This window comes from Mauremys reevesii, linkage group 9 (genome assembly GCF_016161935.1).
Source record: "Mauremys reevesii isolate NIE-2019 linkage group 9, ASM1616193v1, whole genome shotgun sequence".
Lineage (NCBI taxonomy): Eukaryota > Metazoa > Chordata > Testudines > Geoemydidae > Mauremys > Mauremys reevesii.
Window position 1 is genome coordinate 35,046,553 of NC_052631.1, and position 21,006 is coordinate 35,067,558.

The 21,006-nt window shown below is 43.3% G+C and overlaps 1 protein-coding gene across 2 annotated transcripts in view; it reads right to left on the reverse strand.

Annotated features, from left to right (window-relative positions):
• The window catches only part of NYAP2 (neuronal tyrosine-phosphorylated phosphoinositide-3-kinase adaptor 2), a 169,136-nt gene that overhangs the window by 128,580 nt on the left and 19,550 nt on the right, over positions 1-21,006 (reverse strand). Inside the window, exons 1-4 of one of the 2 annotated variants that reach the window (XM_039489832.1) lie at positions 17,283-17,367; positions 9,853-10,152; positions 9,115-9,610; positions 1,890-2,132 (exon numbers count right to left, since the gene is read on the reverse strand). In XM_039489832.1, coding sequence (XP_039345766.1) covers positions 1,890-2,095 — 206 coding nt within the window. In that variant the 5' untranslated portion in view covers positions 2,096-2,132; positions 9,115-9,610; positions 9,853-10,152; positions 17,283-17,367. Of the gene's footprint in view, positions 1-1,889; positions 2,133-9,114; positions 9,611-9,852; positions 10,153-17,282; positions 17,368-21,006 lie in introns of those variants that run through there. The other variant, XM_039489833.1, reaches the window with a different exon arrangement.

The window sequence follows — 21,006 nt, forward strand, 5'->3', positions numbered from 1 at the left end:
GCAATGGCATGTAGGTGACAGTGAATAGTGATGCTAGTAACTAATAACTCATCTACACTAGAGCCAGCATTAGCAGCAACAGGCCATTTTCAGCAATATTCCTCTAGGGCAGATGTGGCTTCTGTGTCTTTTCTTCCTTCCCAAGTGTGAGGTCTGTGGAACTCTCTGTGTTAATGTGTTGTACAGACATTTACCTGTTAAAACCCAACAGTAGGTAAGTTGTGTGTGTTTGTGTATGTGTATGTATGAGAGAGGGGAAGAACAAACATATACATTATATAGCTAGTTCGCTTACATAGCGAAAACAGAAAGGAAACAAAGATGGCACAGATTAAACAAAAGCACAACCAGCATAAACCAAAACAGAAAACTAACCTGTTTTCCTTATGGCCAGTTAATATAACCTTATCACTTCATATGTATTACAACTGAACCACCAAAGAAGCCCTACATTCTCCACTCCCGAACATTCTGAAGCACTGTAAATATAGTATGTCCCACAAATCCCTGTCAGGGTATCCTACCCTCAGAAGATTCCAAAATGCACATTTGATTACTTATCGCTGTTCCCCTACCATGTCACACTGTCTTTTCCCCCTTCTCCAAACACAAAAGTAGCATTCAAACAGAAAATCCAAAGACATCAGCAAACATGGCAGTCACAATTTCAGCTTTTGTTGCTTTTCCATGCAGAGCGCCAGATCTACTTCTAGTGCTCTATTAACATTCCATCAGAATTAATGGGCTATTAAGGTGTCCCTGGAATATTCAGCAGCACAGCAGGTCTGTTTTACCTGTACAGTACATGGTACATTTTGCAACATTTAATCACTTATATTACTATGCTGAAGATTCACACTGGGGGAAATATTCAAAGAGCCTCCTATCTCTGTGTGTTCAAATCCTTCATTTGCATATGCAAGTTTGGTACTTAGATGGGTGGTTACTCGGTTTGTATTATACAATTTGTCCTTTCCCTCAAAGCAATGTAAGATTTGAATATGTAAATATGTCTTTTGCTCATCCTTTTTTTCCTGTCCATGAAAGTGCATAGTTCTCATTGACATCCCTGGGAATTTGAGGCTAGATCCAGTAAGCACTCTATTCTTAAGCTACTCATTAAAATCTATGGGAGTTCTGTATATAGAACATTTACAGAATCCAACCTTTTGTGCATATATGGGATCTATTCCATTTCCATTGAAATGAATGATAAAGTTTCCGATGGCTTCAGAGAGAGCAGGATGATGAAGAGATCCCATAAATAGCAACTAAGTTCTGTGAGTTCTCTGCTATTATTAAAGTATTTTTTTATATAAAAGCATCAAATCAAGAATAATCTATTTTGATCCACAAGGAATATTCCCTAATGTCCCAATCCTGCAAACACATAGGAATGTATTTAACTTTACACATGAGATGTTCCATTGGAGGGATTACTCAGATGTACAAGTTACACATTTTAAAGTGTTTGCAGGATCATTTCCTAACTCTCCCAAGAAATGCAATTTAATTCACACCAACCTAACTTTTATTTAGAAATCACACTGGTGAGGGCCCCAAACTCATACATTTGGTTAGAGATATATTCTGTTAATTAGGAGTATTGTCTTTCTCACATTTTTGAGGACAGACCCACTCTGTCATTCATGCTTAGTGAAAAACATATGACATGAACAGCTCAGTGTGGGGCCAGCTCCTCAGCTGGTGTAAATCAACATTAGCTACAAAGATGTTACTAGAGCTATGCTGATTTGTACCAGCTGAAGGTCTGGCCCTTTACTTTTCAATCAGTTTTACAGACCATACATCTGAAGCCAATAGTCAATGGGATTATTTTCTCATCGTCACTTCCTGGCAAACAATGTTCTTTTTATTGATATATTTACCGTTTTATTGCTTCTTCTTGTTTACGGCGTTTTTCATTCTTTTCTTTCAAGTAAGCCAGGTTTGTTTCATTCCTCATGCGATCATTCTCTCGAGCAATGTCTGATGCATTCTGTATAACCAAGCCATCATAGGCCTTCATCCCCATATCTTCAATATACTGGAGAAAAGTGCCCAACGTGACCTCCTCCTGATTAGAATTCATCATTTTGCAGGAGATAATGGATGAAGGAAAGCAACACTTCCTGCAGGTTGAAAGACACATGATACCTTAATCAGTGAGCAAATAGCTTGCAGTTTATTACAGATCATATGTTGTCAGTAGCAATTTGCAGTGCTTGGCAGGAAATATTTTTGAGGCCAGCCTCCTACTTAAATTTATAGCAAACAAGGCAAAACAAAACAACTCCCTTTTCATTTAAGTTGCCCAGAACCATCAGGTTATGGACATTGTAAGCTCGTGTTATCATGTGATCTTAATACTGTTTATCTGCTCCCCTTTCCCTCCTCCCCTTCCAATTGTTTATTACATTCACTAAATTGCATCTTGCCCTTGAGTTGATTGTAAACTCTTCAAGGCAAGGACCCTGGATCCCTTTGTGTTTGTACAGTGTTCAGCACAGTGGAGTCAGGATTCTACCTCAGGTCCTAGGTTCATATTATTTACTAATGTTTTTAAATCATACCTTGAAGTGCCATTTATAAAGAGTTGATAAATGATTGTAACATATTAATCATAAGTTGTATGCATTATATATTGCTATAAACATAGGGGTTATGCATAGTTGTAAGCCATAGTTTCAAGCAATTTATTGGACTCTATAACAATTGGTTATTTATTAATATATATTAACCATTTGTCAATCCTTTATAAATAGACTCTTCATATGAAGTGTGAACATTTTTTCTGTCTTAAGTTCTTATATGGTGTCCATCACCTCACACTCTTTTAATGTAGCTATCCTCACAACGCCCTTATGAAAGAAGTACTGTTATCCCCATTTCACAGAGGGAGATTTGAGGCACAGAGAGACTAAAGTAACTTGTCCAAAGTCATGCAGGGTCTGGGTAGAATGAGGAAGGAAGGATGGTATCATTTCTCAGACAAGTACTGAGTCTATGTAACCATAATACAGCATAAGAACAATGCCAGGACAGTGAAAATACCTTAACTGATTTTACTGAGCAGGCAATGAGAGTTCTGTCTGCATGTGGACTGTAGCATAGGAGCCACTGTTTAACTAGCATCAAAATATTTCCTCTCTTTGTTATATAGTGTTATGTTTCCAGGCCCATTTCATCATTCTTTCGTGCTGCTGGATAAGTAAAATTCTGATTTGGACAGTTATTAGTTTTAAACACAAAATGAAAATCTCTAATAGTTTCCAATTATCACTGTGCACCTGTGAGCACAGCCCACACCATGAGACCACAGTGCTTTTAAATGCACAAAGGAAACCAAACTGGGAAAGGCAGAGGTCCTCCCCTCCCCACCGACCAAAAAAAATCTTCTCTTCTGTTTAGTAATTTTAGCTGTTACTGGTAGCAAAAGTAAGTCAGATTTCAGACGGAAATATTTTTGGTGTCCCATTAAATACAGACAATTTCATTGCCTTTACTTCCCTTTTTTTTACAAAAATGACTTTAGAGTAACATTAAAGTTGGGCAGTTAAAATCTTAAAAGTCAGAAAGGACTAAGGCCCCAATCATCCAACCTTATTCGCTCCAGGCAAGCCCTCTGCACCCATGCAGAAGTCCCCCTTTTAAATCCACTGGGGCTCTGAGTGAGCACAGGAGTCTCTCTGCATAGAACAATACGCAGGATCTGCACCCATCTTAAGGATCTAAGAGCAGAGTCAAGCTGGCAGCCTTGTTCTTTGTGTAATTTCACTGGCATTTCAACAGAAGTGAATTTGGACCAAAGTGGCTACCTCTATAATATTGTCAGTTATGGAACTATAAGGCCTGAGATGGCAGCCCTTACTCGGACAAACCTCCTATTGCCTTCAATTTAAATTCTACCTGATTATGGAAAACAGGACTAGATTCAGAATTGTTCTGTCTCCACAGTTTGTTTTCTTTTAACTAGAGATTTAGAATCTAGTCCCTTCCCTTATTTTAAGGTCATTTACATATAGACAAACACTTTCTGGGTATGTCTACACAGCATTTTGGAACAAGCGGGAGAAAGCCTCCCAGCCTGGGTCAACAGACTTGGGGTAGTAGGGCTCATGCCAGCGCTCTAACTATAGCTGTATAGAGAGTGCTTTGAAGCTGTGGTTCAAGTTCTGAAACCTAGGACAGGGGATGGACTTCAGAGCCCAAACTCCAGCCCAAACTGCAACTTCGAAGTGCTGGCTACACAGCTATTCTTAGAGCTCTAACACAAGCCCCCCTAGGCTGAGTCTGTTGACTTGGGCTGGAAGGCTTTCTCCCATTCGGTCCAAAATGCTGCATACATGTACCCTTTCAGTGTACATAAACAGTAACACGTGGTAGTGACAGAGTTCCTTTAAGGTAAGGTACATTCAACCATGAAATCCTGGCTCCATTAAGTTAAAGGACATTTTGCCATTGGTTTCACTGGTGACAGAATTTCACCTTTGAAGAATATATTTACTGTATGTTGATGAGGCTTTGGGGCCTGATCCAAAGTTCATTGGCCGATAGAAAGACTCCCAATGACTTCAGTGGACTTTGGATCAGGCCCTAAAGAATTATTAAATGGAGGATTATTCTGATCTTTTTCACTGAGGCATACAGAACTTTATTTGTTTATTACATGTCCTCCACATGACTTGGTTACTGCATTTTATTCCGTGTTCTCTTTTTCTGAGGCCTAAAATATACAGGCATTTAACAATATGAAAGAGCTGCTTAGCTAAGGCTCATGTTACAAAGAATTTTATTTTTTATTGGAGTATATTAATCCCTAGGTCAAAGCAATATGGAGAAGGCAAACATACATGTGCTCAATAGAGACGAGTCTCTGTTTTGTTGTATGCACTGGCCAGATATTTTATTAGATTGTGTTTTATTAGATTTTATTAGATTAGTATTAGTTACTATTTATTACTGATCATACAGATAGCACTATACATTTCTTTGGTGTTTTAGAAACATAGAGTGACACACATTCCCTGACACAAATAGTTTACAATTTAAGGATGCAATTTTGCAAACACTACTGATCACAATTCTAACTACTGTCATAGTCCCATTAAAGCCACTCCTGCAATCACTTTATACCAAGCATATCACTGTCAGCTCAGTCCCATAGGATTCAGTGTGTTGTATTGACATCAGTGGCACTACATATTAAAATAAGTAGTGAGATCAGTAGCAAGTGTTTGCTGGATCAGATCCTAAGTATCTGATATAATTTTTGAATTTTGCAATCTCATGGCATTTGCCAGTATTTGAAACTTGTATCTGCCATGCTTAAATAGGGCATAAACTTCAAACAGCAGGGACTAGTCAAAGCTTAGAGTACTTATTACTGTAAATATTGTTACTTTATTAATCTATCCTGTGTAATATGACAGACTGATTTTTGTTAATACACAATGGTGTTGCTTCAGACATTTTATTACTTGAATATCCAGACTGGTTAGAATGTGTAACCAATACATGTGGCCCTTTGAGTCGTAATATGCATTGTCTGACACTCTCTCTTGGTAATATTGGTTGTGGATAACACTGATCAACTGCTGACCAAAGGTTTTAATTTCTGGTAAACTCAGACAACAAACCATTTCCAGACATCTATCAGAGGAGATAAAAGTCAAGCAAGTATTCTGTTTGAGTACATTTACATTTGATTACACATCTGTAAGTCACTAAATATGTAATGTAAGCCTGAGGTGAGGCAACATTTTGTCAACCCTGTTGTGCATACAGTGCTCCTGGAGTTTTAATTAGCTGGTGATGAGAGGAAGAGAATCATAGGGCTACTTGCATCTTGCATAATCAACTTGTTTTCAGTGTGTTTGATTTTTGAAACTGGAAAATACTGGCTAATTATTACATGGAGGTTGCTTAATTTGAAAAATTCTCTTGTACCACTTTCCATCCCTCTCTGTGTGTATATATATATACATGGGGAGGGGCCTGTTTCAAAAACACCTAATGTCAGCCTAATTCTGCTCCCAGTGAAGTCAATGGTATGGCATAGTAGTGATAAGTCAATGCCACTGATTTCAGTGAGCACTTTTGACAATCGATCCTACAGTGAGGATATAGCTAAAAAGGTATCCAAGGCATACACTTCATTTCTTAAAAAATTACATGAAGGTATATGTGCCAATTACACGAGTAATCTCATCCTGAGAAAAGCTAGGGCTCTTATTGTTCTCTGTTCACTGGATGTCTAGGTGGTTTTAGAAAACACCTCAGTCCATATGTTTGTATTCATTGTATTCAACTACTCTATGGGTGCTTTTATGACGACAGTAAATCTGGACATTTTCTCAAGTGTAACTGTATATGCTGGATGACTTGGCAATCCTATACAAACTGGTCCTATATTTATCCCCATAAATGTGCTATGCTACTGTGAATACCATTATATTTATTAATGTACACAATAGAATGCAAGAATGTTATATATTGATGTTCCATAATATCAGTGAGTAAGCATTTTGGGGAGGGCCTTGGAAGTTAATCGCTGTACATTAGCAGGACAGTTTTTTGCAGTTCAGGCAGGACAACCCCTTCTTCAAAAAACATCAAGATCTGAAAGTCTCATCACCTTCTCCTCTCCTCCAAGTCAAAGTTGAGAGACATTATCAGGGCAACATGGAGCAGCTTACAGTGACACTGCCCATGCAATCAGGTGACCATATGAAAGAAATTAAACTAGATTTTTGCCAACTCTTCTACCACTGTATACAGTTTACTGGCATGAGCAAGCAGTTCCCTGACTGATTTTTGCCTATTAACAGGACTGAATGTAAGACACTTGTAATACTTGAGATGTGATTTCTGAAAATGTGGGTAAATAATGGATGGTGTTTCACAAAGCTGCTATGACATACTCTAGCATATCTTTATATATTTGAAATATAATTTTCTATTTGATCTGATGCATAATGTACAGAATCCTAGTATTAAAAAACTAACATCCATCCAGAAAATGCACAATCCATGTGCAAGGAATGCTAAAAGTCAGAGTACTAAGTGAAGTGATTGCGTGTAATATCATGCTATTGCTATGTTGTAAAATTCAGAGAAGTGGCCCCACCTTTATTCATGGTTAGGCCACCCCAAGAATCTTCACAGTTGTTTTTCACCTTGCTTGATAGACTCAAAATGCAGCTGTGCTACATTGAAAACTGGCAATGTTGACATTAAACTGAAGGAGCTTGTTCAAATAGTGACAAAGGCACTGATTGCTTTCTTCTCAAATCAATGGGAGGCATTTTGTTTTTTAAACATAGGAGGATTAAGGCTGACACAACTCAACAGTGGTGTAGTACATGTCATGAATCCAACCCTGGATTCGTGGGGGATATGTATTCCACTTCATTCCTGCTTTCCTCCCTGCATACTCACGCTCCTCAATTTTAAACCCCATTCACTTTAGCGTTACTTGTCGGCTATCTCAGCAAAACGCAACATTTCAAAAGCATTTTGCACAGATCAAGAATGCTAAATTGCCACCCTCCCCTTTGAGTTTGTGCTGCAGTGTTCCAGTTGCTTGCAAGTCAATAAGTGCAAAGTAGCCAGACCACATCTGACTTTCACAAACTGATGACTACAGCCCCACTAATAAGGGCCTCGTGGTACTGGGGAGGAGACAGTATACTTTTCCCTCTCCAAAAGAAGCGACTGCAAATACATCAGCAAATGGAAAGAGATGCAGCCTTCCATAAAATCGCTTCTATATCTCTCATAATATTTCTACCCCTGTGCCAGGCGAGCTTCCATATGTTAAATATTTGATTTGATTAATTGTTAAAAGGAGAAGCATGAACAAGCAGTGCATCAATAAAAGGCAAATAACGAGCAGGCATGTTGTTTGTCTAAGTAGTACTACACTAGATTCTAATGTCAAAAAGAGAGCAAAGTCTCTATGAATTAGGCACTCAGGCTTTCCTAAGTCATTCCATGCAGTTTAGTCATTTTTTGTATTAAATAGAGGCTAATTGAGTCTTAAATGCAAATAATTATTTACAAGTTATCTTTGCTTAGATTACATACTATCCATCTTGCACTCATTACACTGCACAATATGAGCACCAGCACCTGAGTGAAAGCCACAGAAGCTAAGTGATGCTAAAACCTTCACTTAAAGAGGTTAAAATTGGCTGTTTGGGAAGAATAAAAAAAACCTGCTATGTATATTTAAGAAAATAGCCTGTGGCTGTAAACTTTCATCTTTCAAGTGTAAAGGTAATTCAATCAAGAGTTTAAAATAACTAAAAAAATACTCCCCAAACCTTAGAATTTGGGTCACTTCATGCTGCATTTTGGGCAGCAGAAAGATCATTGCCTACAATGTCTCCTCTCTGCTTTAGAATTTAGAGAGCTGTTGTTGTTTACTTTGCAATAAGACACTTTGATCAAGGTGCCTTTTCAAAAAGCTTGAATATGTTTCATCCGAATCCATGATGTCTTAAAATGTAACAAATCTGCATTCCTAACAGCAAGCACTTAGTGTAATTATGAGATTTAGATTATCCAGATACTACTGGGGAGAATTAGAAAAACCTTATGGGCAAACAGAGATGTGTATTTGAACTTAGAAGAAAGAAAGGATCAGCTTCTTGTGTACATGATTTTTTCCCTCCCTAAAGAAAATGAAACAGATTTTACTACTAAGACTAATGTATTCAGATGTTGTAAAATATTAATAGTGTGGCATGTCTGATAAGTAACTAACACAGATGTTTTGAATCATATCAATTAATACATCAGAATATAGCAAAGAATGTTTTTAATAATTTAGCACTGCTTTTTACAAATGAAAAATCCAGCTCAAAATGTTCCTATTATAAACACAGCTAATGTGTGTAGTTACATAAAATAGTCTGAGGTACATTTACAGCATTGTTTAGTTAAGAAATAGCTTGATTAATCTGCCAAAAACAGATAAGCAAACTTTGGCATTAGACATCCCTGACTACAAATTATTCCAGTTTTGTAAGTATAATTTTGCTTATCCTTCTCTAATTAGCACTGTATTCTATTAACATGCGCAGAGAATTTTTAAAAACATGTACATACCAAAATTTAAGTCCACGGGGACTGCTAAGTGCAATAATCAAAGGTGACTTTTGTCTGTAAAAGCCCTTTCCTGTGGTTATCTCAGTGCAGTCTGAAGGAATATTTCAGCACCATAAGAAACAGATTTGCAATTAGGCTCAGTTTTTCTTCAGTTAAAGTGCATTAAATCTTGTTGGCAAAGATGCCCAGATTGTAGAATTCTGCATCACTAGAAGTCAGTGGGTTATGTTAAAGATCTTCTTGGTATAGAATTAAAATGGCCTTTAAAGTTTGGCTTTTAAAAATGCAGTGGCAAGAGAAGACAGGTGCTTGCTTCTTTAAATCCACATTCAGAGAACAGAGGGCATAGAAAATAGGAGGGTACAAACAGCACCCTGCTTTGAGGTCCAGCTGAGAAGAAACTGGATGATGTTTACCCACTTTACAACGTAGAAGATTACACCACCGTCATATGCAATAACACAGAGATTGCTAAGGTGCCTCATTTGAATGTATTCTGTGGAGACAAAAATAAATGAAAACAAGGAATAGAAAACATCCTATCCAAATGGCTTCTTGCAGCAGAAAAGATGCTCTCTCTCTCATTGCCACTTAGATATAGAAGGTTTGAAGCAGTCTAGCTTGTGGCATCGTCTCTCTCCCCCGTGACTTACAGGCAGGCTTGCTCTCTCCAGCTGCCTTAGTCTGTTGATGCTGCTGTTGATTAATCAGGGATTCTCAAACAAAGAGCAAGCCTACCTTCTGATATAAGCAGTAACCTGGTTCTCTTCTCTTTCTGCAATCCGCTTGTATTCAGCAGCCAAGCAGCCAGCATTCTAGTACCTTGGATAGTTCCTGCTCACTAGGCCCATTGGAAAACGGATGAGAAGAAGCAAGTGAAGAAATGACAAGAGACCCGAAAACAGCATCATTCTACTTCAGATTTCAGCTCCCAGGGGTTCAGTTGCTCATTAAAGCCGCCTATCTAGGCAACAGATTCTCTCTTTTATCTCCACCGTACTGTAGTCTGATTAGCAAATAATCCAGTGGGGAAAAAATCTGCATTAACAACACCGTACATCATATTTAGCCTCTGTAGGTAGGAAAGAATATGAAACACACACACCTTAAAAGAAAAAGAAAGAAAAAAACTGTTCTTCCTCAGAGAATGGGTAAGTTAACCTTTAGCCCATGTTATGGCTCAAGGAAATGAGCAGCCACTTAAACAGAACATCTAGGTCTCAGTTTGATACCTCATATTGATATATCTTTTGCACTCACCCTCACTGTAAAGCAGTGCAAGGCACACAATTACTGCTGACGCAGATTAGGCTGCTGCTTGGGGAAAGATGGGAGGAGCTTTTTAACCTCATCAAAACAACCTTCCACCACCTGCTCCCATTGCATGAGAACAAAACTATCCCACTTGGACAGAATAAGCATGATCTGTATGCTGCTTGCCTTTTTTTCTCAAAGAGAGATGCACTCAAGAATCCAGCATGCTCCATTATTAATATCCAGAATGTAACTATGCAATTTTATAGCTCCCTAAATTTGCAAACTCACTTTCTCAAGGAAGACTTTTATTTCTGTTTCTTAATTTTTCACTATATAATTGTATTTGCTCATATTCTATTTGCTCTTCCTGGAATTAGTGCAGCTTGTCTGTCACCCAAAGCTGCTAGATCAGACACAAAGCAAAGGCGCTCAGTCCTAAAACGTGAAGCCAGTGAAAATAGAGATGTCAAAATGTACACAAGAATGTAAGTTACACCATTGTCTAACATCAATTCCTTCCACCTTCCCCCCACCGCCCCTGCACACTGAATCACAGTCACTTCTTTACCTTGCATGAATTTTAAATCTAATATTATATTAATTTTTGAGTGATTTTAGAAAAAATAAAAAGTGAGGCTCACTGGATAAATTCCCATCAAATTGGTGCATATACACTGCAAAGGCAGTATTACTATGAACATGAACACTAGCAGTAAGCAGCCCCTTAGACAGGACACACACGTACCTTTCTGATAGGAATAATTTGTGCAGATTCATTATGTCTATGCTGGAATATTGGCGTATGCTCTGTTTAGGCACTTCTTATATCCACCCAGAAGCTTTAACAGGAGCAAAACTTAACTGCAAGCTTCCCGAATAGTGGAATAACTTGGTATCTGAGCTCCAGCCTGAGAAGCACGATACTAAAAATTGTTTAAACAGCAATAATAAATAATTCAGTTACAATGTACTTTGTGAAGGTGGCTGTGCCAGGATACTCAGCCTTGGGCTGCACAACCACATCCCACTGCACCTGTTATGGCTTATGGATCCTTTAAAACTGGGAGCTATAGTTTGTAGGTCATGTGCTTGCTCCTTAGTCATGTGCCCAACAGGAAATTTCATATAATGCGGTCAGGCCAGGGAGCAGGCTGGAGGGACCCCGGGGCAGAGGAGGTCCTGGGAGAGGCCCTGCCTCTGTCAGGTGGAAGGCCTGGGAAGGACACAGCTGCAGGAAGCAAGAGCCAGCTGGAGAGGGCTGTAAGGGCCATGAGCATCTAGAGAAAGGAACTAGGACAAGAACCTGAGGGGCAGTGAGTGTTTGGGTTGCTGTGTGTGGTGGGGCAGCTACCCCACCCCCATGAGAGAGGGGGCTAGAGTAGGCCAGAGCAACTGTGTAGGCTGGTAGCCAATTAGGGAAGGGCCTACTGAGAGCCAATCAGGGATGAGACTAGAGCCAGCCAATCAAGGCTCTGCTAGGCCCTATATAAAGGCAGCCCAGGAAGGGAGTAGGCAGTTTGTCCCAGACCTTCCCCCAAGAAGGTCTGTCTCCAGAGCAGGAGACCAGCACCTCCGACAGATCAGTGCTGGGCAGGCTCAGGGGAAGCATAGTAGGGCTCTGGCCCAAAATGGGCCAGACTGGGGGCCCTGCTAGAAAGGGCCTAGATGGGGCCAGAGGGGAAGTGGTCCAGGGACAGTTGGACAAGAGGATGCTGCCAAGCAGGAGCAACATGGTCTGGACCCCAACGGAGGATAAGAGACAGATGAGACACCGCCAGCAGAGGGTGCCAGGACTATTAAGAGCTAATTCCCAGACTGAACAGAAGGAGGTGCTGTGGTGGTGAGTCCCAACAATGTCACACTGGGTTTTTGCTTCTAACTTCATAAAGAAACTCCCTGAGAAGAGGAACTGGGACTGTGCTGTTTGGAGCATTATTTCCCCTTCCTCTGATGGTGGATCAGCCCAAAAGCTTAAAGTGGAGTTAAGATTGCTGCCAGATCATAGTGCCTTGTGCTCTGCCTATTCTTCCAGAATTGCAGGGCCCCCAAACTCTGCACTAGAGAACTAGGACATGCTAACTTAAGATCCTTCCATGTATCTCTAAGAAAACCTTGCTGTAAACTTATTAAAACCTGAGAAAACCAGGGACTGCACAGCCAAGGGACTGCTTACAATCCAGCATCTCAATCAACCTTAAATCTGTCTCCAAAGGCAGGAGAGAAGAGATGCCCCTGAAGCTGATTCAAGAGCAGAGCTAGCAGCTCCCTCCTTGAATCAACTTCTGCCCATACCACTGCATGAGCTTCAACTGGGTGAGCAGTGTTGTGATGGAGATCTTTCCCTGCATTGGAATGGAATGGCTAGGTGTCATAGGTTTATTCCCCACTTTGAACTTTAGCATCCAAAAGATGGGGACCTGCATGGCTCCTTCTAAACTTAAATCCTAGTTTAGATCTGGTACTGCTGCCACCAACCAAAAATATAGTGTTTTGGTACACTTTCTGTTCCCCCCCAAACTTTCCCTGGGGAACACAGATCCAAACTCCTTGGATCTTAACACAAGGAGAAATTAACCATTCCCCCTCCTTTCCCCTCCCTGGGTTGCCTTGAGAGGCTCCACACTGATTCAAACTCCTTGAATCTAAAACAAAGAGGGATTCACCTTCCCCCTCCTTTCCCCCCCCCCACCTATTCCTGGTGAGTCAGACTAATCCCCTGAGGTCTCAAACAAGGGGAAAAAATCAATCAGGTTCTTAAAAAGAAAAGCTTTTACTTAAAGAAAGTTTTTACTTTTTCTATCTCTGTAAAATCAGGATGGAAATGCTCACAGGGTATACAGCTTATAAAAACTAAAGGGACTCCCCCCCCTCCCCAGCATAAACACACATAACAGCAAACAGAAATAAAATATTGTTCCAGCAAACACACATTTGCAAATACAGAAATCAATCAAAAGACTAATCTGCCTTTTCTAATACTCCCTATATTGAATAGAAGAGAATATTTCAGGAAGCTTGGAGAGCCTGGATGTACGTCTGGCCTCTCTTAATCCCAAGAGAGAACACCCCCCAAAACAAAGAACACAAAACAAAGACTTCCCTCCACCGAGATTTGAAAGTATCTTGTCCCCTTATTGGTCCTCTGGTCAGGTGTCAGCCAGGTCTACTGGGCTTGTTAACCCCTTACAGGTAAAAGAGACCTTAACCCTTAACTATCTGTTTATGACACTAGGGGAAAGGGAATACCTTCCCCAAGGCTGGAGGAAGGGCATAACTTAGGGACCGTCAGGCAGGTCCTGTGTTTCTGTGTGGGTGTGGGGAGCGTGGCGGTGAGAGGAGTATGCTGCCAGGGGTAGAGGGATGTCTCTATCCCTGCATCTCTGCCAGTTCCATCCACAACATCTTTGACAGAGAGCTAGGAGCCTAGAGCTGACCCAGCACCCTGGTCCTAACTCTTCTCCCCCCTGCCCCTGGAGTAGACTTAAATGGGAGATGGGTGCTCAGTGGCTAAATTAGGCATGGGGCTAACAAGTTAATGAGAACAATCAACCTATCAGATGGGAACAGTTAGAAATCAGAAGGAAGTGCAAGGGGGAAGCTGGCTGGGACCAGGAGTCATAGGATCTCAGGATAAGGAGATATTTCTTCTCTCTCCCTGGAGTGTTGGCTAAGGGGGAAGTTTATGTCAACTTGTAGGTTGCTGCACATGGTTGTAAACTTTTGAACTGTTGGGGGGGAACTAGTAAATAACACACTGCTGCTTATAAACCTGAAAAGTGTCCAGCCTGTTTGTGTTGGTCCAAAGGGTGGAGAAGGGAGCCTATTTACCCCCTCTTGCCCCCTTTTCAGGAATACTCCCCCAGCTCTCAAGGATGTGGTTTGGCTTCAAGAACCAAGTCTCAGTCTGATGAACAATCTATAGTTGGCTAGCTGGGGACAGCTGCTGGTGGAGTTGAGCATTAGCTGCCCTCCTGATAGAGCTTCTGCTCCAGCTCCCTCAGTCTGAGTATAACAGGGACCATGGAGGGGACAGAGACGGGGGAGCTGGTGCTGAAGCTGTCAGGACCTCCGCTAACAACTCAGCTATAGACTCTGAGCTGTAGGGGCTGCCCGTGTTCCACAGAGAGGGCAATCGCATGGAGTATAAAAAATGAGTCACTACATGTTTAATATTCCAAGTTGTGCACCTTTCTTGGTGGTATGCCCTTGTTCCCACCATGGAGAAACTAGGGATGTATTTTTTTCCTCTCCTGATCACTATTTAACTGAGATGTAGGCAAAAATATGTGAGAAGACTTCTGAAATGTTAACAGCTCAGTTTTAGGGTGACCTGTCTCAGAATCCCTACTTCATATTCTCTCCCCTGGCTTCACACGTGACCTAAAATATTCAGGCCCATCTGACTTCTTTTGTGTGTTTCTCTCACAAGGAGGTGCAATAATAAGTTTTAAAAAGAAACTGAACTGCAACCTGGATTGTGCAGTAGCTAGCTGCCACTCCTTAGTGCTGACAGGAACTATGGTCAAGACTGGAGCATACACACAACCATATTTGCTCAACATTTCAATGGCCAGATCTCCTGCTGAAAACGGCATGCAGATGGGCCACACTTCAGAGCTGACTGATGTGGAATATTCCCCTCAGGATGTCCCCACCTCCCTTGCTCTGTGCCAAATTTCTGGTGGTCACTTATTGTACAGCATCTTGTCTGACTCTGGCACTTTACAATTAATTTGATCTATATGCACTGAGCTTCCACCTACCAGAAGCCCACAGCCTCCATTATACAGCATTCTGAAGATACTTTGTGTTAGGCTAAGGACATGCCACCAGGTGTGAAAACCCCACACTAGGTCAGGACAAGAGGGGTTAATAATCTGCCACGGAAACAGGATTGAACTCAGATCCCCTTTGCAATACCTGCCAGAAACTGCAAGCCCAGAGGAAGAGCTTCAGTGAATAATGAAGGTCTCAGAGCATAAAGGGGACTGGCCTCAGCAGCGGGCTGCTCTGCCAAAGGGCTGACATTCCTTCCAGACTCCAAGGGTAGCCTGACGTCTGCAGCCAGCAGATCAAACCAAGGGCTTCTCTGGGGAAGGGAAGGCCCCTTTTACAGGCTATTTGACCACTTGGAGTGGGGCAGAGTGTCCAGCTCTCCCTGCTATAAGGGGAAAGCTGAGAACAAACTGCTTATGGGTTTCTCCAAACTTTCTCATTCTCCAAACTTGGCTAAGCTAGACACATTTGGAAAGCTGTCATCTGCACATGCTCAGTAAAAACTTCCAAGGCTTTAGCAGCAAAAACATCAGATGATTCCATCCTCAGTTAGCATACTTAAGCCTCTCAGCTCCTACTGCTGACCAGGTTGCATATGTGCACCCCTACAGAGCAATTGAGCATGCTTCATCCCCTCACAGCTCCGAGCTGAGACAGAACTGCACACATGCCATTCCTACACAGTGACTGAGCATGCTCTAGCCCAGGGAAACAGGCACAAAGCTAGACTTCACCTGTAATGGCTGTTCCCAGCTACTTGGGACCAGGCACTGGAAATAAGACCAATGAGCCTGTCTCTACTGTGCTCTTGGCAGCATGGAGGGAAAAGCCATCGAAGTCGATGGCTGAGAGGTAAAAAAACAGACTAGCAGGGAGGGAAAGGAGCAGAGTGGAGAGACTGAGAAACTCTCTGAAACACACTGGGCAAGGAGATTGGGAACAGGAGCTAGTGAGGGAAATGGGGGTGAGAGGTTGGAAACCACTGAGGTCGGACAAGGAGCTGGAGGGACAAGGAATCTGGGATTGGTGAGACAAGGAGACTGGAACTAGAACCAGTGGAGTGGGGAGGGAGAGAAGACAGATACAACAAGGAGCTGGGGTACAGGGGCAAAACTGGGACTGGCTGGGCAAAGAGACTTTGGCAAGCAGCCTAGGAGGAGGGAGACTAGGGCAAGGAGACAGGAAAGGATTGGGGGAAGGGACACTGAAGTGGTTGGTGAGGACTGGAAGCCAGTTGTGGGGAGGGGGTTGGAGAGGATGGAGCCGAGGGGGTCAGGTTTGAGGGGATTGGGCAGAAGTGTCTGTATTCACTAGGACACAGTCCCCTCCAGAGTCCGGAATGGAACCCAAGATTCCTAAGTCTGACCTTTCCTTTGCTGCCAGCAATCTCACCTGCAAACACCAATTAAACTACCTTCTCTGGGTGGACAATTCACAGATCTACCACCCTACTCCAGACCTATCTTCTTCTGTTCAAACCAAAATCTCAGCCTGTCTTTGTGACATCTCAGCATCAGCTCAGACTCAACATGGCCAAACCAGCTCTTAATCTTCCCCTGCAAACCCTCCCACTACCTACTTTCTCTGTGGACAACACCACGATCTTGCAACTTAGAAACCATCCATAACATATTTTTTTCACAATGAACTTATCAGAACAACATGTTGAATTAACAATCATAGCAAAAAGGTATGTCAAGGTCATTGTTAGTGTAAAAATAAAATTCAGTGTATCATTCCCAACCCTTTCTCAAAAAAAATGCATAATACAAGAGCAATTGCAATGTGAAAAATGTTCTACAAAAAAATGAATTTGCAGAATATTGGCACCATCTAATCAACAAAACTAACTCCTCCTCTTTCTAATCCTTCCAACTCTCCTTTGCCATAATACTTACAAAAAACTTAACAACATTAGACTGCTGGTGTGTTGAGGCCAAAGATTATCATGCTGATCAATAATGTCTCATTGTTTCCTTGTACTCCCCTTCAGTCTGCATCCATGTTTTGTCTTATGCTTCAATTGTAAGCTCTTTGGGGCAGGAATTGTCTTTTGGTTCTGCACAATGGGGCCTGGTCCATGCCTAGGGCTCCTAGCAGCTATGACACTATTAATAATAATAATAATGCATCACCATTCCTCTGCTGTCAGCAAATGTCATCTTCAGATGTAGGATAAAGATTTGCATCTCCACACAGCCCCTGCGATGCAAAAAGCTGCAGACTGTTTCTACTGAAAAAGGCTGTTATACTTTATTTAAGCTCAAACTGAGTTAATAAGTATTTAAGAACACCAGTAGGCTAATTAGAGCAGAAAGTATAGGAAACAAATGAAAGCTTCTGTCTATATTATGGGCCATTCCGTTTTGTTACATCACCTTTCTTCAGTTAATCACAGTAAGGCTGTCTGAGGTTTTTAGGTGGGCAAATGCAACTAAGCTGCAGGGTTAAGGAAGAGGACAGAATCCCAAAAGGGACTTTATTCAGTGAAAAGAGAAATATAATTACTGATTTTCAGGCATTTCTAAATCTTAATTTGCATAATCACTTATTTAAAAAAACCTGTGTAACAGGGTGCTGGCTAGGAGAAACAAGCCAGGCCCCTGTTAGCCCTGTTCCAGAGGAAGAAGAGTAGTAGTTGGGCTGGCTGAGGGGCCACACCCTAATTACCAGAGTGGATCCACTTGCAGGCCTGGGTAGCCAGCCTGCCCTATAAAGCTGGCTAAGAGACAGGAAAGGGAGGAGTGTGGGTTCTAGATCCCTGCTGGCTGGGAAGTTAGTAGTCTCCCAGAGTGTTGGTCTCTGTAAATAAGGTGGTGGGAACGGACACAAACAATAAAAGGACACAGGTGCTGCACTTCAGTTGGTCTTTGACTGCATTTGTGAAGGGGCTGGGAGAAGGCACCGCTACACGTGGGGGCTTGTCTGGGATCCTGATGCCAGCGACTGTGGTTGGTGGCCCTGGAGATGGAAGAGACCTTAAAATGGCTGGTGAAGCATCAGGAGGAGATGCAGCAGGCCCTGGTCAATGTCCAGTTGGCCCAGCAGACCGAGAAGCAGGCCTTCCTGACCAGGCAGGTGGAACAACAACGGAGCCAACAGGACTTTATCAGGGAGCAGACCAATACCCAAGCACAGCTTCTACAGTGGGTGGTGAGTCCTGCGGTGAATGAGGGTATGCGGGCTCCAGGCTGGGGGCTAGGCAAGATGAGCCCAGCAGATGACCCAGATGCATTCTTGGGGACATTTGAGTGGGTAGCCATGGGCGCCGGGTGGGAAAGGACAACCTGGGCCCTCTGGCTCACCCCGTACCTGGTGGGAGAGGCTCAAGCTGCCTATATGGCGCTGAGTGAAGAAAACACCTGGGATTATGGGCAGTGCGGACTGCTATTCTAGACCAGGTGGGCCTATCAGCCGAACGCTATCGGCAGAAGCTGCAGGCTGATCGCTGAACGGTGGCCATGCGGCCCTGTGCCTTTACCTAGAGGTTAATGGACTGGGCGACCTGGTGGTTACAGCCCAAGATACGGACCATGGTGGAGATTATGGACAGTGTGGTCATGGAACAGTTGTTACAAAGCCTCCCCGAGGCAATATGGGTCTGGGGAAGGCAGCACCAACTGGAGACCGCGGTCAGGTTAACTGAAGAGTATATGGAGGCCAAGGGACCCTGGAGGGAGGACTGGCCTTGGAGGGATAGGGAGCCAGGGAGGAAACTACCCAAGCCGTCCTCCAGGGTGGCCCCAGGAAAGAGGAGCGAGCCTTGAGGGACGACTGACCGACCGTCCAGGCTTACCCGCTGGCAATGCGGCAAACCAGGACATACAAAATGGGACTGCCCAGAGATGGAGTGTGGGTGGGCTGAGTTTTGTGGGTGGACGCAGATAGCGGGACAGACAGGACGGACCCTGCCCACGGTCCCTGTGAAAGTGGGAAGAAGACCCCAAGCTGGCGTGCTGGATACAGCATCTGGCTGTACGCTTGTACAGTAGGCATTGATAAAACTGCATTGGCTGGTTTGGGGGGCAAGAATGGCCCTGGAGTGTATACATGGGGACAAAGTTTTGCCAGGTGGCCCAGGTACCCCTGGAAGTGAAGGGCCGCTTCAGGTGGAAGTGAGTGGGGGGTCCTGGAGTGGTTACTGTATCCAGTGGTGGTGGGTGGGGACTGGGGCTTACTACCAAGAAGGAAGAAAGGGGGTAACCCCAAGAGGGGGGCATGCTGCCCGAGCCAGGGGGCTGTTGGAATTGGGGACGGACCTAGATCCATAGAGGCAAATGAAACTTCTAGACAACCGAGCCCAGAATGGGCGAGTCCACGGGAGGCCTGCCTGGGGGAACTCACGAGCTTAGGTCCCTCAGGGGAAGGGCTGGGCCTTGCCAAGGGCTCCCAGGAAACGGCACCTGCGGATGAGATCCCGAAGCCACACAAAGATGTGGGGGAAACTGAAGCAGGGAAGACCCCACCGAATGAGTGATTATCTTTCAGCCCTGTCCCTCAGGTACAGGAGGAGCAGGGGTTGGGGCCCCTGCCACCATGTGATTGGTGTGATGATCTGCGGGCAGAGGCAGAATTAGGGGGGCTGCCACTACCTCCGCAGTGTACCTTCTGTGGGAGGGGGATAGAGCAAAGGCTGGCAGAGGGGGTTGGGGCTCAACCAGTTCTGGGGAAAACCTTCCCCTCAGAAAGCCCCACACCGAGTGAAAATAAGAAGTGAAAGGGCTGAAAGGCAGGTGGTCCGAGGGTGGCCGGACCGTATGCCTCTTAAGGGGGGAGGGATGTAACAGTGCTGGCTAGGAGAAACAAGCCAGGCCCCTGTTAGCTTTGTTCCAGAAGAAGAAAGGTAGTAGTTGGGCTGGCTGAGGGGCCACGCCCTAATTACCAGAGTTGATCCACCGGCAGGCCTGGGTAGTGAGCCTGCCCTATAAAGCTGGCTGAGAGACAGGAAAGGGAGGAGTGTGGGCTCTGGATCCCTTCTGGCTGGGAAGTTAGTAGTCTCCCAGAGTGTTGGTCTCTGTAAATAGCTATAAATAAGAGGTTTGTGGGAACGGAGACAAACAATAAAAGGACACGGGTACTGCACTTCAGTTGGTCTCTGACTGCGTTTGTGGAGGGGCAGGGAGGAGGCACCGCTACAACCTGCAACAACCTATTATGAATATACATCCACAAAAGACAATGATAACTGCACCAGCCTGTCTGAATGTAAATTATGCTGTGAGTTTTGGTTTTGTATTGGGCAGTTGGTACCAGTCTCTGCCCATGCTAAGCAAATGATATAGTTCAGTGAAAACCTAATTACTCCATTCTGCACTGAATTTTACCACACAATGTACCAAAAATGTAAGCGGAAACCTGACCAACACGGTAATCATGCTTACACTGTGAGGTAAGATTGAAGGGGAAACTAGCATTTGTAAATGCTACATACTAAAATGTTTAATATCTATTTACCATATCCTAGCCTCCTCTGCTCTGATGAGCTGATATAAAAGCTCACTAACTGAGACGTTGGCTTTCAAACTATATTATTAGAAGGTCACACAGTGTTACTTCTGTATGCTGAGCTGTACACCCAGAGAAAGCAGCATGTGAAGCTGCTGCCTGTGATGTGTATGCAGCAGCCAGGGGCGCCAGAGAAATTCCTCTGCCTGCAACACTAGGAATTACAGAATTATCCAATGCAATGTTCAAACTTTGTTTGTTGCTGTACATACCTACATACAGACACGAAGAGTGTATATTCTTCTAATTGCATTTTATTAAATACAAATAGAATGGAAGATAAGCTTTTATGGCGGAAAAGCAGGGGTCCCCAACGCAGTGCCCGCCAGGGCGTCTAAGTGCGCCCGCGTGCTG